The sequence below is a fragment of the Pan troglodytes genome, chromosome 3, assembly GCF_028858775.2.
Source record: "Pan troglodytes isolate AG18354 chromosome 3, NHGRI_mPanTro3-v2.0_pri, whole genome shotgun sequence".
In the NCBI taxonomy this organism is placed as follows: domain Eukaryota; kingdom Metazoa; phylum Chordata; class Mammalia; order Primates; family Hominidae; genus Pan; species Pan troglodytes.
Window position 1 is genome coordinate 59,412,208 of NC_072401.2, and position 18,276 is coordinate 59,430,483.

The window sequence follows — 18,276 nt, forward strand, 5'->3', positions numbered from 1 at the left end:
GGCAGATCATGAGGTCAGGAGATCAAGACCATCCTGGCCAACACAGTGAAACCCTGTCTCTACCAAAAATACAAAAAATTAGCCGGGCGTGGTGGCGCATGCCTGTAGTCCCAGCTACTCGAGAGGCTGAGGCAGGATAATTGCTTCAACCCGGGAGGCGGGGGCTGCAGTGAGCCAAGATCGTGCCACTGCACTCCAGCCTGGGTGACAGACTAAAACTCCGTCTCAAAAAAAAAAAAAAAAAAAAGATGAAACACCCATAGACAATGCCCTTGAGATCTAAATAAGTATGACATAAGCTTTACAAGGAATTAAGGCTGGGCGTGGTAGCTCATGCTTGTAATCCCAGCACTTTGGGAGGCCAAGGCAGGCAGATCGCTTGAGTCCAGGAGGCGGCGACCAGCCTAGACAACATGGCGAAACCCTGTCTCTGCCAAAAATACAAAACAAATAGCCAGGTGTGGTAGTGCATGCCTCTAATCCCAGCTACTTGGGAGGCCAAGGTAGGAGGATTGCTTGAGCCTGGGAGGTGGAGGCTGGAGTGAGCTGAGATTGTACCACTTGCACTCCAGCCTGGGTGATAGAGTGAAACCCTATCTCAAAAAAAAAAAAAAAGGAATGAATAGGCTGGGCATGGTGGCTCCTGTCTGTAATCCCAGCACTTTGGGAAGCCTAAGCAGGCAGATCACTTGAAGTCAGGAGTTCGAGACCAGCCTGGCCAACATGGTGTAACCCTGTCTCTACTAAAAATACAAAAATTAGCCAGGCGTGGTGGTGTGTGCCTGCAATCCCAGCTACTCAGGAGGCTGAGGCAGGAGAATTGCTTGAATCCAGGAGGTGGAGATTGCAGTGAACTGAGATGGTACCACTGCACTCCAGCCTGGTTGACAGAGCAAGACCCTATCTCGGAAAAAAAAAAAAAAAAAGAGGAATTAATATTAGTGACATAAGTGAAGATAAAACAGATTCTTAGGTGAGCAGCTAGGTGACACTAGAACGCTAAGGAGGGCTGAGCCTGATGGGGAGTGAGCGGATGAGGAAAGGAAGCCCTGACCAGTAGACCCTTTGCTCTCATGCTGGAATGGCTATGCTGGCAGAGATAATGTCTCTAAAATACTTTAGCTGGGAAGCTGCTGTCCACAGGACTGGACACTGTGGGATTCTCAGACAAAATGTAGTACATCTCACATACACTCTAAGTTTTATATCTGTATAAGAAAGAAAAAGGAAATCCCGGCATGCAGCTTTTTCATCCCAAAAAGCAAATTCTAGCAATCTTAGAAAAACATGCAGTTTCTCATTGCACAATTAACAGTAAAAACTCTCTTTTGCTTAGGACACTACTGTTAGCTTAAAAAAAAAAGTAGAGAAAGTAATATCATGAGGTTTTCAGCTGCTGAACCAACTGTCTTGAAAACCACAACTGTATCTTTTGGAAACTTCAGATGTTAATACAGCATGAGAAAAACGCAACCAACTGCAGCAGGAAAGACAACACCAAGCTTTTATGAGTAGCTAATATGAAAGTTTATGATACCATGCTATCCAAAATTTGTTTTAATTGTTTAAAGTAGTTTGGCAATGTGTATAAAAATTAAAAACTAAAAATTGGTTAAATATTCAAGTTATACACATAACAATTTTTCTAAAACTGTCTTGGGTAGAAAAATTTAGAAACAACCTAAATGCCTGTAATAAAGAAATAGTCAAAGAAATTATGGCACATCCAGGCCAGGCGCAGTGGCTCACGCCTGTAATACCAGCACTTTGGGAGGCCAGGGTGGGTGGATCACCTGAGGTCAGGAGTTTGAGACTAGCCTGGCCAACATGGTGAAACCCTGTCTCTACTGAAAATACAAAAATTAGCCGGACATGGTCGAAAGCGCCTGTAATCCCAGCTACTTGGGAGGCTGAGGCAAGAGAATCACTTGAACCCGGGAGGCAGAGGTTGCAGTGAGCTGAGACCATGCCATTGCACTCCAGCCTAGACAATAAGAGCAAAACTCCGTCTCAGAAAAAAAAAAAAAAAAGAAAAGAAATTATAGCACATCCAATAACTGAAGACATTAAACAAAATGACAAAAATTTCAATTTACCCATATGGAAAAATATTGCAGAGGAAAAAAGGCAGGTCACACAGCACAGGTGTGGTATGATCTTACATGTATAAAATTTTGAGTTTGCAAGTGAACCTTCAGTGTATACACTGAAAAAGTGTATACATTGAAAAAGAGAATCTGATACTAAATCTTAACAGTGGTTATCCCTAGGTATTTGAAATGTAGGTGCATTCTATTATTTTGCATTTTATACTTTTCTGTATCTTGTGACTTACAATGCAAATATATCACCTCTATAACTAAAGTTGTTTTCATTAAAAATATCTGTACATAATAATGCTAAAGACATTTCTTTCTTTTCTTTTCTTTTTTTTTTGAGACAGGGTCTGAACTCTGCCACCCAGTGGAGCACTGTGGCGCAATCACAGCTCACAGCAGCCTTGACCTGCTGAGCTCAAGTAATCTTCCCATCCTCCCACGTCAGCCTCCTGAGTAGCTGGGACCACAGGCATGCACCACCACACCCAGCTAATTTTTTTTGAGATGAAGTTTTGCTCTTGTTGCCCAGGCTGGAGTGCAGTGATGTGATCTCATCTCACTGCAACCTCCACCTCCTGGATTCAAGCAATTCTCCTGCCTCAGCCTCCTGAGTAGCTGAGATTGCAAGTATCTGCCACCATGCCCGGCTAATATTTTGTAGTTTTAGTAGAGACAGGGTTTCACCAGTTTGGCCAGGCTGGTCTCGAACTCCTGACCTCAGGTGATCCACCCGCCTCGACCTCTCAAAGTGCTGGGATTACAGACATGAGCCACAGTGCCCAGCAGCACCCAGCTAATTTTTATTTTTATTTTGTAGATATAGGGTTTTGCCATGTTGCCCAGGCTGGCCTTGAACTCCTGAGCTCAAGCAATCCGCCTGCCTCGGCCTCCCAAAATGTTGGGATTACAGGTGTGAGCCACCACGCCCAGCCAATATTTTCTTTGAAAACACTATTTTCAACACACTGACATACAATTTTGAGAATATTTAATTATGATGAAAAATATATAATTACTTAGCAGCCATTTGGGAAGAAGTCTTTTTCACTGTTCCTCTACACATGTATTTCTAAGCTCATCAAATCCTTCTATTTGTTCTCTGGAAAAGCTCAAATACCAAAAATTGCAAAGGAACAGATTTTAGTATTTACAGCCCTGTACTCAAAAGCACTTCATAGTAGTCACAGTTGACTGGTGGGGACTAGAGGAACCACAATGAAAAAACATGCCCAATTATATACTCTCCACCTCCCCCTCAGGAGGGGCACCATCAAAAAAGCAAAACACAGAACAGCTACTGAAGAGTACAGAATATGGTGGATGTTCTCAGACGACAGCACTTGCTCTTTCCAACCAGATCTTGGTTGGTACTCAGGCTTGGGAATCTGACAACGTGAATTCCGTTCTGAGCTCTATCACTGAGTGGCAATTATCTTATCTGGCACAGCATTTCTTTTTGGAAAATGATTCATATTTCAGTGATTAGTTTAGGACAAATGACTCCTGGGTGTCAGAAGCTGATAACCCAAAGAAGAGTTAATGTGAGTTCTGTTATGAAGGGCACAAATTAAAGATTCAAGTAGAAGCTCTGTTCCACGAAAGGTCCAGAAAAGGCTCACCAATAGAAGAAAATACTGTAAGGCACTGTGGTTAATGACAGTGCACTGAAGCCAACGCTAGTGCAAGAGTATCAAAGAGACAGGAAGAAACTGAAAGTAGTCCTGAAACAGGAAGGAAAAGCTGATTTTATGCAGAGTATGTTACGGTCAGCTCAGAGGCAGCATGCACCTCTTTCATGGTTTAGATAGGAACTGGCATACAAGTACAGAGCTACTGATATTTCTCACCCAGATTTAGAATTTTACAAAATCCTGGAAGCTAAGTGGGTAAAACTTACCTTGAAAGGGTGACTAGCCAGGTTATTTTCAGGGCAGAGCAACAAGAAGGGATGAACCTTGTCCAAAAAACTTTGTCCCATAGGCTTCTGAGACTGTATTAAAAGCTACAACCTTCTCACTTTGAGAAGTTCACTGAGACTGCCTTCTGAACACATAATCACAGCTCAGAGAACCTGACAGTGTAAATCTAAGGCTGACTGCACTGGTGGCAACAAATGTTTCTGTAATCTCACCAAGGGCCAATTACAAAAGGGGGTGTGCCACAGTGAAAGCAAAGAACAATAACACAATTCTGTGAAAAAGAGAATCCCAATGACTCAGGTTTTATTTTCCAAACACTTAGGAAAGGAATAAATCAAATGCTGTAAATGCTTCTAAATCTAGACACTGTGGGCCACCCCATACACTGCAAACAGCATTTAAACAGCTATGAAAACAGAGCATGCCAGTAAATAAACACAGGTCTGTGTTTGAAAAAACCCAAAATAAAATGCCTAATAGAAATATTAAAAAATTATAATGGAAATTGAATCTAAAGCAGTAGCTCTGCTGTGAGGCAAATGTTCCCACTCACAGATGTGTGAAACTGTCATAGAAGGTACTGATATATAATACAAATATCTGTTGGATGGATGATTGCACACCCGTTAATTTTCATAAAGATTTTTCCTTTGAAAAAGGAACATTTGTTTTCTTATTAGAGTAATATGTCCTCTTGTAGAATATTTGGGAGATATAAAGAAATATAAAGAATATTATAAAAATCACCCATAATTCCACTATCCAGAGATAATCAATTTTTATATTTTTGATACATTTCCTTTTACTTGTGTTTATGTATACCTACACTTAAAAAAATTGTGACTATAGTAAATATGCAGCTTAAGAGACAGCTTTTAAAGTTATATCCAAACATTACCCTACACATCAAATATTGTTCCACAATAATTTTTAGTGTAAGGTGTTCTACAACTTATTGAATAATTTTCCTCTTACGCTATTTAAGTTGCTCTCAAGAGTGTGTTACAGGAAGTCAGAATACCGTGATAAATATACAGTACATACATAAACTTTTTGTTTGTATCTCTCATTGTTTCCTTAGGATAGGTGTCTGGTACAATTACTGAGAATTAATTTTTTAAGGTCCTTGATTCACAATGATAAAATGATTTCTATAAAGGATGTACCAATGCACATTCCCACTAGCAGAGGCCCCAAGTCGTCCCATATTTTTATCAATACTACGTATTATTAGGATATATTTAAAACAACAAATTATTACATTATTCTAAACTTATATTTTCCAAATAATATACAGTCGGTCCAGAATATGAGATAAACAATTAAAAATAAAGAAAACATTAGAAACCATAAATTAAATTGTGTGTAATGGAGGAAGACAAAATCCATTTTTCTTTCTTTCTTTCTTTCTCTCTCTCTCTCTCCTCTCTCTCTCTCTCTTTCTTTCTTTCTTTTGAAATGGAGTCTCACTCTGTTGCCCAGGTTAGAGTGCAGTGGCACGATCTTGGCTCACTGCAACCTCCGCCTCCCGAGTTCAAGTGATTCTCCTGCCTCGGCCTCCCACATAGCTGGGATTACAGGCGCCCACCACTGCACCTGGCTTTTTATTTTTATTTTTTTTAATACTTTAAGTTCCGGAGTACATGTGCAAAACGTGCAGGTTTGTTACATAGGTATACATGTGCCATGTTGGTTTGCTGCACCCATCAACTCGTCATTTATATTAGGTATTTCTCCTAATGCTATCCCTCCCCCAGCCCCCTACCCACCGACAGGTCCCCAGTGTGTGATGTTCCCTTCCCTGTATCCATGTGTTCTCATTGTTTGACTCCCACTTATGAGTGAGAACATGCGGTGTTTGGTTTTTTGTCCTTGTGATAGTTTGCTCAGAATGATGGTTTCCAGCTTTACCCATGTCCCTGCAAAGGACATGAACACATCCTGTTTTATGGCTGCATAGTATTCCACGGTGTATATGTGCCACATTTTCTTTATCCAGTGTATTATTGACGGATATCTGGGTTGGTTCCAAGTCTTTGCTACTATGAATAGTGCCGCAATAAACATACGTGTGCATGTGTCTTTACAGTTACATGCAAATCCTTTCTTTTAAAATGATTTTATGGAGTAATAGGGAATCACTGAGTTCACCAGAAGTTTGTTGGATATCTACGATAAATAGTACACAGTACCATGGGGCCTTCTGAAGAATGCCAAAGAAAAGGTTTGCCCTGAAGAACTTTCTATATAATTTCAGAAATAAGGAATCCCATGAATTAAATAACTGGGGAATGATTTCTAGCATATTCAAACAAATGTCCCAGATGCTAACCAGTGATTCAGGACATGAAAGGTGTGAGATCTGTTAGAGAAGGACTTGTAGATGAAGGGAGTCAGGGGTCCATTACCCTTCCTGATATAACACGGGCATGAAGAATCACAAGTCGGAATAGTAAAACAAAAAGAATAATCAGGATTTTACTGAAGCACAGTCTGACTGGAACAGGTAAGTATGTTGAAAAGGAGTTTGAAAAAACATTGAAAAAATCATCCAAAGAAGGGCATGAGAATGCTTGGCTAAAAGAATAATGATTACCTGTAGCTACTATTTCAAACAATCCATAATCGTGAACATTACTGCTATCACAAACTGCCTTTCAGGCTAAGTGCGGTGGCTCATGCCTGTAATCCCAGTAGTTTCAGAGGCTGAGGGGGGTGATCGCTTGAGCCCAAGAGTTCAAGACCAGCCTGGCCAACATGGCAAAACCCTGTCTGCACTAAAAATACAAAAATTAGCCGGGCATGGTGGTGCACATTTATAGTCCCAGCTACTCAGGAGGCTGAGGCAGGAGAATCACTTGAACCTGGGAGGCAGAGGTTGCAGTGAGCCGAGATTGCGCCACTGCACTCCAGACTGGGCAACAGAACGAAACTCTGTCTCAAAACAAAAACAAAACAAAACTGCTTTTCTTATTGCTTTTGTACATCTGCTTCAGAAAGCTAAATTTAGCATATAGAGGTGTCACTTGCCAGCCAGGTCAGTTTCAGCAGTGTACTATTTTTGCTGTTTGGTAGTATATGCACGATTATGTAAATATTTTCATTTACTTTATAAAAGTGAGTGAAAAGAGGAAAAAGAAAACATGTGGACAAAAAACTCAGTCTCCACTTTAACAGATGGCAATCACTGGCCGGGCTTGGTGGCTCACGCCTGTAATCCCAGCACTTTGGGAGGCCAAGGTGGACAGATCACCTGAGGTCAAGAGTTCAAGACAAGCCTAGGCCAACATGATGAAACCCCTAATTTACTAAAGTACAAAAATTAGCCGGGCATGGTGGCGGGCACCTGTAATCCCAGCTACTCAGGAGCCTAAGGCAGGAGAATTGTTTGAACCCAGGAGGCGGAGGTTGCAGCGAGCCGACATCGCGCAGCTGCACTCCAGCCTGGACAACAAGAGCGAGACTCCGTCTCAAAAAAACAAACAAAAAAAAAGATGGCAATCACCAAGCATGTCCCAGCTGGGATGCTTTTGGCCTTATCTGCATGCTGACTGTACTTAAGCTGCCAATGCTGTGTTCAATTGTGTATAAAACTTCTGCAAATATGTCATCAGAGACTGGGAAGAAGACTCCTCTTATTACACGCAGGCCTATTGTTGGACTTACACTCTAGAATTCTGGGACAGGAGTGTTGTGTATGGGTTGAGCCATTGGTTGTCTGAGTTTGAATCCTGCCTCTACCGGTTATTACACCCTTGAATGTCAGCTTATTTTACTTTTTTTAATTTTTGAGATGGAGTTTCACTCTTGTCGCCCAGGCTGGAGTGAGTGCGGTGGTGCAATCTCGGCTCACTGCAACCTCTGTCTCCCAGGTTCAAGTGATTCTCCTGCCTCAGTCTCCCAAGTAGTTGGGATTACAGGCACCTGCCACCACGCCCAGCTAATCTTTTTTTTTTTTTTTTTTGTATTTTTAGTACACCATGTTGGCCAGGCTAGTCTTGAACTCCTGACCTCAGGTGATCCACCCGCCTCAGCCTCCCAAAGTGCTGGGATTACAAGTGTGAGCCACCGCGCCTGGCCAAATGTCAGTTTATTTGTAAATTGGGGGTAATAGTTGTACCTAGGCTCAAAAGGTTGTTGTAAAAATTAAATGAGAGAATACATTTTTAACACTTGGAGTAAATAATTCCTGGCAGAAAGTAACTAATCAGGCCAGATGTATATTTTATTGCATTCAACTGATCATCTGTGCATCACCTCTCAATGTCAGATTCCTTATCCCTAAAAGAAGGTTAATAGAAAAGCACATATTTTGGCTGGGTGCAGTGGCTCACGCTTGTAATACCAGCACTTTGGGAGGCCGAGGCGGGTTCAAGGAGTTCAAGACTAGCCTGGCCAACATGGTGAAAACCTGTCTCTACTAAAAATACAGAAATTAGCCAGAAATGGTGGTGGGTGCCTGTAATCCCAGCTATTTGGGAGGCTGAGGCAGGAGAATCGTTTGAACTGGGGAGGCAGGGGTTGTAGTGAACCGAGATTGCGCCACTGCGTTCCAGCCTGGGTGACAAGAGCGAGACTCCATCTCAAAAAAAAAAAAAAAAAAAAAAGAAACAAAAATGCATATTCCTGGATAACTGATAACTTGTGGATTTTTAATCAATTATTTTCTTATTTATAGAGGTCCAAGAAAGGACAATGCTAAAACTTGAGTTTAAGCTACTACTAATGTTCATCTTTAGTCTGATAAATAACTTGTTCAGACTACTCTATAAAGATAGATATAGAAATAGAAATATAAAATAAAATGGCAATGTATTGAAGAATACGGCTTAAACTGCTGTGGCTTCAGCTACTGCTTCATGAATAACTACTAATATAAATAGCTACCATTTATAGGGTGCTTTACATTAAGTATCTCATTTAATCCTCCTAACCTCTGAAGTAGTTACCGTTAATATTCCCAGTTAAGAGGAGAGAAAAACTCAAGCATGATGGCTCACATCTGTAATCCTAGCACTTTGGGAGACAGAGGTGGGCAGATCACTTGAGGTCAGGAGTTCGAGACCAGCCTGGCCAACATGGGGAAACCTCGTCTCTACTAAAAATACAAAAAATTAGCTGGGTGTGGTGGTAGGCGCCTGTAATCCCAGCTACTCAGGAGGCTGAGGCAGGAGAATTGTGTGAACTCAGGAGGTGGAGGTTGCAGTGAGCTGAGATCGTGCCATTGCACTCCAGTCCAGGTGACACTGTGAGACTCTGTCTCAAAAAAAAACAAAAAAACTCAAGCATGAAGTGATCACTTGTGCAACGTCACATGACTACTGAGTACTGGGTAAGGAACTGAATCCAGGTCCAGGTCCAAGTCCAAGCCACAAAATCCATACTTTTAACCACTATCCTATATTATCTCTAAATTAATGACCATCACAGTAGCTAAAACACGAATTGCCAAATCAACCCCATTATTGTACTAATTCCTTTACTGTTCTCAAATATACCCCATATTGACAGCAATAAAGTTTTCCATTGACTAATTTATCCACCCAACTCTAAAGAGACTCATTAGGTATCCAGCAGATTTCTTCAGTCATTTTGAATTCTGTGTCAAAATTCTACTTAGAAATTTCCAAATCTCAAGGCCTCATTTAAAAAAAAAAAAAAAAAGAAATATCCAAATCTCCACAACAAATTTCCTTTTGTAATCTGAAAAAAGTCTTATTTTAAAAAATCCAACTTAGCTTCACTTTGAAAAGCACACAAAAATTATTTTAAATTGCGATTTTTAACTTGCCTGCCACTCAAACCATATAAATATCCGAAAAATGATAACAGAGAGTAGGAATGTGAAAGAAAAAAGAAAATAGACCAAAAGCTGGACATTTAGTTTAAGAACAAGGAATTGGACTTAGATCACAAATTATATTTAAAAAAAATCTGTCTGAAACACTTTACAGAGTAAAGGCAGTATATGCAAAATAACATTTTCTTTTTTGAAATACGATACTACTGCTGTCTTTTAGGCTAATTTCAATTTACAGACAGTCCCTGGCTTATGAGGGTTCAACTTACGATATTTCAACTTTACAACGATGAGAAAGTGATATGTGTTCAGTAGAAACCCTACTTCAAATTTTGAATTTTGATTTTTTCCCGAGCTAGCAATACGCCAGGTGATCCTCTCTCACGATGCTGCGCAGCGGCAGCAAGCCGCAGCTCCCAGTCAGCCACACCATCCTAGTCAGCCACACGATCAGCCACAGATCAGGGTAAACAACCAATACGCTACAGGGTACTGTGCTGCCAGATGATTTTGCGCAACTGTTGGCTAATTTAAGTCTTCTAAGCATGTTTAAGGCAGGAGAGGCTAAGCTACTTAAGCTATTAAGTTCAGTAGAGTAGGTGTGTTAAGTGCATTTTCATTTTATGGTATTTTCAACTTAGGATGAGTTTCTCAGGACATAACCCCATCTTAATTCAAGGGGTATCTGTAGTCACTTGAGACAACAAATGAGTCAGGATTTCATTCTTTAAAAATCCTCTTTAAAGTGTCAAAACTTTTATTAACATATACATTTCTAAGTAGGTAAACTTATTAAGGGTAAACGTGTTATAAACTGAGTCATAGCTATAGTTGGTTTTGTTGTTAAACATTCAATAATACTGAAGGTAATACTATAGCCTGCCCTTCACGTATGTGGACATGCGTATACATAACATGTATTGGTGAATTTCTTTAAAAAAATCTTTTTTTTTTTTTTTTTTGAGACAGAGTTTCTCTCTTGTTGCCCAGGCTGGAGTGCAGTGGCACGATCTTGGCTCACCGCAACCTCTGCCTCCTGGGTTCAAGCGATTCTCCTGCCTCAGCCTCCCGAGTAGCTGGGATTACAGGCACCCACCACCACGTCCAGCTAATTTTTTGTAATCCCAGCACTTTGGGAGGGCAAGGTGGGTGGATCGCCTGAGGTCAGGAGTTCAAGACCAGCCTGGCCAACATGGTGAAACCCCATCTTTACTAAAAATACAAAAATTACCCAGGCGTGGTGGCGCCTGCCTGTAATCCCAGTTACTAGGGAGGCTGAGGCAGGAGAGTCGCTTGAACCTGGGAGGCAGAGGTTTCAGTGAGCTGGGAACTTGCCACTGTACTCCAGCCTGGGCAACAGAGTGAGACTCTGTCTCAAAAAAAAAAAAAAAAAAAAAAAAGTTATTACTTTCCTGATCCTAGAATTATATGTAACTTGTTTTGAGAATGTTACTCCAAGAAATTCAGATACATATGAGCATGTGACTTAAAAAAAAATCGCAAAAATAAAATATACCACTTCATCTCAGTAATAACACCATTTCTGAAATTAATATAATGATGCTTAAAGGTCTAACTGAAGTGTTCTGCTTCCATTCTTGAAAAAAACAGAGAAGACATGTTCTCTAAAATTTTCATGGTGCTTTAAAAGTTCCTTTACTTTGAAATTCCACTTACTTCCAACATTGCTTTGGTTTAAAAAAAAAAAAAAAAAAAAAAAAGGAAAGAAATCCCACTACGCTTTCACAAAGTAAAACAAACAAACAAAGTCTCTGAGAGGTTATTTCAACGGTGGTACATGTTTCCCTAAATTAAGAAAATGCAAAATGAATTTTCTATAAACAAGGCTGCTCCTCTAGCACTGACATGGCACAAGCAAAGTAAGAAAGTAAGCCACATTCTCACATCTCTGAATGTCCATTTAAGTCTCACTCCTTTTATCTTCACCCCCGCCTTTCCATGTGAGGATTCCAACTCTTAATGTAAATTAGGGTACAGACTTAAGCCAGGATGTGTAATCTGGAAAAGTATAAATCTGATTAATGCTTCTGTGGGGCGGGTAGAAGGCTCAACTGAAAGAGTAATGGGCGGGGCACGGTGGCTCACGCCTGTAATCCCAGCACTTTGGGAAGCCGAGGCGGGCGATCACCTGAGGTCGGGAGCTCGAGACCAGCCTGACCAACATGGAGAAACCCTGTCTCTGCTAAAAATACAAAATTAGCTGGGCGTGGTGGCGCATGCCTGTAATCCCAGCTACTTGGGGAGTCTGGAGAGTCTGAGTTAAGGAGAATTGCTTGAACCTGGGAGGTGGAGGTTGCAGTGAACTGAGATAGCGCCATTGCACTCCAGCCTGGGCAATAAGAGCGAAACTGTCTCAAAAAAAAAAAAAAAAGAGTGATGGTAGTGCTTTTGTTAGTCACAATCTATTAAGCATCAACAACTCCAATGTTCTCTTCCTTCTATATTCCCTACTGGTAAAGGGAACCTAGCTTCTGCAGCCAGAAGTTGGAGAGTCATCCCAGGCACTGCCTTATGTTCATTCTCCAGCCACCCAGCCCCTCAGTCATCGGGTACATTCTACTTTTCCAGGGATTGTTCCTTTGGTGTTCACTCTTGCTACCTTAATGTGAGATTGTCATCTCTTACCCAGACCATTTTCAAAGTTATAGTTAGGGGTCCCTGAGAGCTTATATCCTTCTGATCCATTCACTACACTGTTGCCAGAAGTGATCATTCCAAACACAAATCTTATTTTATGTTACTCCCAGACATAAAGCACCAGTAGCTTTTCACTACAGAATCAAGTGCAGGCTTTTCAGTATGAATAAGATTTCTACAGTCAAGCCCCTGCTTATCTTTCCAGTCTTGCTCCCTGTTGTGCCAAACAGAAGCCCTCTGTGCTCCTGTTTGCTATTCCCTGGCTGGGCCAGCTCACTATGTACTGTTTGAAATGCCCTCCCTATGTCGGTCTGGTGATCACCTGTTTATCTCTTAAGGTCTCACTTAATGAAGCCTCTCCTGACCCTTCTCCTGTTGAGTCAATCACAGGCTCTTGCCTTTAGGGGAAATCTAATGCAATTAAACTTGTTGTAGATTTGCTGTTGGCTTTTGAAAATAAGAGTATATAAGCCGGGCACGGTGGCTCACACCTGTAATCCCAGCACTTTGGGAGGTCAAGGAGGGTGTATCACCTGAGGTCGGGAGTTCGAGACCAGCCTGATCAACATGCAAAAACCCCGTCTCTACTAAAAATACAAAAATTAGCTGGGTGTGGTGGCGCATGCCTGTAATCCCAGCTATTTGGGAGGCTGAGGCAGGAGAATCGCTTGAACCCAGTAGGCAGAGTTTTCAGTGAGCCGAGATTGCACCATTGCACTCCAGCCTGGGCAATAAGAACAAAACTCTGTCTCAAAAAAAAAAAAAAAAAGAGTATATAAGACAAAAGAGAGATAATCCCTCATTGACCACCAATAAGCATTGAGATAATGAAGTGAATGCTTTTATTTTCATTTATTTAAGGGTTAAAGTAGGCAGAAACTCTAGGTCCAGGCCTATACTGTGGACTGCTCAGTGAAGGGCCAGGAACTCTGGTTTTAAGAAAATAAAATATGGAAGCCACAGAGCCTCTATTGCTGAGTACACACAGTCAGTCTACATCATTTTAAGAGGGAACATTATGCTTTTTGCCTATTTTCTTTTGTGGGAGTGAGGAGACTTCACTCTAGGATTTGGGTGGTCAGATGTTTTTCCCTCTGTGAATCAGCCCGGAAAGCAGTCTGAATACTCCCGCGTCCAGACATCAGGAGTTCCATTTTGTGAACAAGGTGAGATTCACATAATCATGGGCCTGGTGACCACCACTTAAATGCTTATAGCTAAATTAAATCTAATAACTATCAGTGGTATTAACATAAAAGTGGGTATTTCTTGGGACCAAATGACTGTTTAAATATCCAGAGTTTGGTAATGGAGCAAGGCAGTAATACTCACAGGCTTTCATGGGCCTATGCTTTCTTTATTTTCATTTCTAGTAATTTAAAATAATAGCTTTCTTGCCCAATTTAAGGCAGAATTCTAAAATGCACTGTCGGCATTTCTCTATTTTCTTCCAAATCCTCTATAGTTGATTAAAGGTCTTGGAAACTCTGTATTTATCTGATTTCTTTAATCAGCAGACATACAATTTATTGCTTAGATTATAGCTCTCACACATTTTCCATACTGAGAAATGTGTTGCTACAGATTTCTCTATGAAGAATTCAAATGGCGCTGCTAAAAACGCTTACATGAACCAAACAGCTCACTTTTGCTTATCCACAGGAATCCTGCTCCCAAAACATATATTTGAGGTGTTAAAATTGTTAAAAATTATTTTTGAGACACTGGTAAACTAGATTTCATGATAAAGGGAATATTTCATATTGTATAACTCTCAAATTGGACGGGAATACATTTTTTTCAAACAAAATATGTAAACTGAGGCAGTTGCCAGAAGACTTCTTGGTAGCCTTCTAAAACTGTATTTTTCTTCCCTAAAGACTTTTAAAGCTTTGGAGGCTGTTTTAAGTAGTACTGGAATTGTTGGATGTAACGATGTTTTGATGAAAATATAGAATAAAATAATAATAAAAAATAAATAGTACTGGCATTGCATGGAATTTCAGCTGATGTCTTATAACTTGTGCACATAACGAAACATACAGCCAAAGAAAGCTGTCTAATTAACAAACCAATTGTTAAAAGATGCAAAGGGTCTTAAAAACCACTTAAACATTGTTCTTAAAGACACACCCAAAATGACTGCTTTGTGTTCTGTGTTATTAACCATCCCTAAAACTTTCTCAAGGCTAAGGCTGACTGGGAAGATAAAATGCTTATCAAACACAATGGGCAAATTCTGAGTCATGATAAGATTTCAACTCAAGGTCAAAGGCAGAGAATCACCTTTCCTAACCCCATCTGCTAGGTACAATTCACCTATGGTCTTCTTTGTCCTGTCGATGTGCCTAACTATCAGGCAGATGTTTATAAAGAATTTCTCCTCATATGCAAGCGTTTTTTGTTTTTTTTCATCAGTATAAGGACAGAGAATAAACCTTAGCTAAGAAGCAACTATATTAAAAACAAAACGATTTGTAGCTATGATTCAAATCAGCTCTCTTTCTGTGGTATTAAGAGAATTAAAGGGTAGAAGCAGAAAACCTCTCATAAATTAGGAAGAGTCCTGGAAAAAAGTCGCAAGTCAAGAGACCACAAAGATCTCAGAGGTACTGACAGTGGAAATCTCAAATGGATCATAATAGTTACCACAAATAATTTATAAAAAGCAATGGCCAATAGATTCCAATATTACCATTCTATTGTAATCTATAGGGATGCCATATTAATCATATTTAACCTTTCCAAGGCATTATGCTTTCTTAGGAGTCCATATTCAATAAATAAATGCTGAAAGTTATTTTCTCATCTAACCTAATAATCCATATTGTTAAAAAAATATTTTATCAAACATTTCCTAGATGTCATAACTTGCTTAAAATTGTATCCTCATATAATGGTGAGGATACCATTACCAAATACCCTGGTGTTTCTACTGTATTCATCATGTACAATCCTATAATTATAGTCATGTTGTCTTAACTTAGTGTTATAAATCACTACAATTTCTATAACATTTTCATATATGAACAAAATTAATAGCTTTCTCATTATTGAATAGAATCAGATGTGATAAGTGACCTCAAATGTTTTATTTACAGGCTTAAAGACAAAGAACTCTAAACGAGTATCCAGCATCTTTTGAAAGGATACCTCAAGGGGCAAGAAAAAAAATTATTTTTCCCCCATGAGCAAGAGAAGGGGAGCTGGGTGGTAAGTAAGGATGCAAGGTTTTCAGGACTGTTAACAGTTGAGAGTGTAGGTTCTTTCTACCTCTCCCTGATCCTCCCAGCCCTCCCCCATAACAATGAGGATGCTGGTGAAATACTAGCGGACAGGATCTGACCATACCTTCATGGGTAGGCTCTGGGTCAGGTGTAAGTGAGATGTCATCCAGCTCTCGCAGGCAGAGCCATTCTCCATCCATGGACACTCGGAATTTGCAAAGGTAGATGGTCTCCATGGCAGCCTGTGTGATCTTGTCAGTGGTGGGGGTTGGCATATCGGTCGGAGGCGTCAGAGCAGACATGATGACTCAGCTGGGACCACAACACACACACAGACCCACACACACTCACACACACACACCACAAAAGTAAATACAACCTCCTCACCAAAAAAACCCAATACAAAGCTCTGAAACAAAGCTTTCAGGAAAGGGGTGGGGGAGGTTTAAAAAAAAAAAAGGAAAAATACCTTATAGGTTAAGAACAAACTGCTCAAGATAAACAATTCTACACTATCTTATAGACAGTTCCTACCACATAGCAAAATAAGATGATGCTTGTCTTCTCCCAGCTTCCTCTCCTTTTATCTTCCCTTCCCTGCCCCCCACCTTTTTTTTCAGCTGAGCTATAGGCTTTAAATCCCGCACAGCTGATGCTGCCTTAGCTGGCTTTAAAAATCTGGCCTCGATATGAGTAAGTGAAAAATCCTCCTCCTTTGTGCAGAAAAAAAATATAAAAGAAAAACCTGAACAAAAAATAAACCTATATTTTCAATGTAGCTTAAAAAAAAAATCCTGAGCTGCAGAAATCACTTCCAGGATCTGCTCAGATGAGCTGGGATGCTGAGTTCTCATAGGATTGGCCGTGCGCAGTAAGCAGGGTGTTGACCAAAATGGCTGACTAATGAACTGAACTGAAAATTCAGGCTCATGTGACCAGCTGCTCTGAACGTAGGACAAGCAATTCCCAGGATGCTTTATAGATGCTGCTGATGCTGGGAGAGCAATTAGGCTTCTCTCTCTCATCCTGTACAACCCACTTCCAGACTGTGCTAGTCAAACTGTGATCAGACATAACACAATGCACATATCCTCATCAATTCTTCTTACTTTGGGATCAAGGACTGAATAAAAGGATGACAATTAATACCGGATAATAATCTATAGTAAAGATGGTAAAAGAGGCAGTTAGATTAATTTAACAAGCATATAATTCACCTCTTTCATTCTTATCTACATAGCTATTAAAATTCTTTACTATGCTAAATGTTATGTTTTAAGAAAAGCTAAAGCATAAAAAATTGAGGCTCTCAGAGGGAAAAAAAACAAAAAGATAAAAAGAAAAGCTAAAGTACATTTTCAATTTAAATATCTTATTCTTGGGCATTTATAATTTCCTTCTCCAAGGTACAAAAACCTGACCTTTTAGGTTAGGCAGAAATGCAAAAAAAACCTTCAAGTTAAAAAAGTAAAATCTTTCCCAATTAATGGCAATTCCCCCCTTTTTGATTTTGTTGTATTTATCAAGTTTCTGTATTAAGCATAAAATACGTTTCTTTTTTTTTCTTTTTTCTTTTTCTTTTTCTTTTTTTTTGAGACAGAGTCTTGCTCTGTAGCCCAGGCTGGAGTGCAGTGGCGTGATCTCAGCTCCCGGGTCCAAGCAATTCTCTGCCTCAGCCTCCCGAGTAGCTGGGATTACAGGCACCCACCACCACGCCCAGCTAATGTTTGTATTTTTAGTAGAGACGGGATTTCACCATCTTGGCCAGGCTGGTCTTGAACTTCTGACCTCATGATCCTCCCACCTCAGCCTCCCAAAGTGCTGGGATTACAGGCGTGAGCCACCGCGCCCAGCCTTAAGCATGAAATATGTTTCTAAGCAGATTAAACCATGTTATATTTTTAAAATCCTCCCATTCGATAAGATACTGAAGACAATTATATTTTCTTAATACACACACACACACACACACACACACACACACACACACACACACACGGCCCTACATTATCCAATGAGGCATTTATACCTTGGTAGCAAAAGGGCAGGTACTTGCTTTATGAACTACATAAATTACAAAGAGAAGAATAAGAATTTTCTTTGAAAATGTTTTGGACAATTGAAAGAAAGTGTTTGTTTGTTTTTGTATTGAAGGGTTCCAATTTTAAGGAGGAACATACAAATTCAAGAAATATGACCTGAGACTATTCCTTTCTAGGGATTGTTATCAGAGGGACATCTTGATTTACCTAATTTCTGAAAACTAAAAAAATTCTCCTTGAATATTGTTAAAATCTCAAATGCTTCATCATAATTTGAGACTGAACTGAAAGAAAAAAATGCTAATAATCAAATTCTGTAGAGAAACTGGCATTTTCATATTGTTACGAAGAGAGGGCGGATGGCTGGGCGCGGTGGCTCATGCCTATAATACCAGCACTTTGGGAGGCCAAGGCGGGCAAATCACCTGAGGTCAGGAGTTCGAGACCAGCCTGGCCAACATGGTGAAACCTCATCTCTACTAAAAATACAAAAATTAGTCAGATGTGGTGGCATGTGCCTGTAATCCCAGC

General features: G+C 40.1%; 1 protein-coding gene across 28 annotated transcripts in view; it reads right to left on the reverse strand.

Annotated features, from left to right (window-relative positions):
- Positions 1 to 18,276, reverse strand: part of RUFY3 (RUN and FYVE domain containing 3) — a 103,913-nt gene that overhangs the window by 70,052 nt on the left and 15,585 nt on the right. For 9 of the 28 annotated variants that reach the window (XR_010156583.1, XR_010156580.1, XM_054683035.2 and 6 more), the window contains exon 1: positions 15,828 to 17,397. The exons of 17 other annotated variants lie outside the window; for them this stretch is intronic. Coding sequence is in view for 7 of the 11 variants with exons in the window: in XM_054683035.2 (XP_054539010.1) it covers positions 15,828 to 16,005 (178 nt within the window). In the remaining 4 variants the exon portion in view is untranslated. Of the gene's footprint in view, positions 1 to 3,996; positions 4,193 to 15,827; positions 17,398 to 18,276 lie in introns of those variants that run through there. 2 more of the 28 variants (XM_063809586.1, XM_063809587.1) reach the window with 1 other exon arrangement.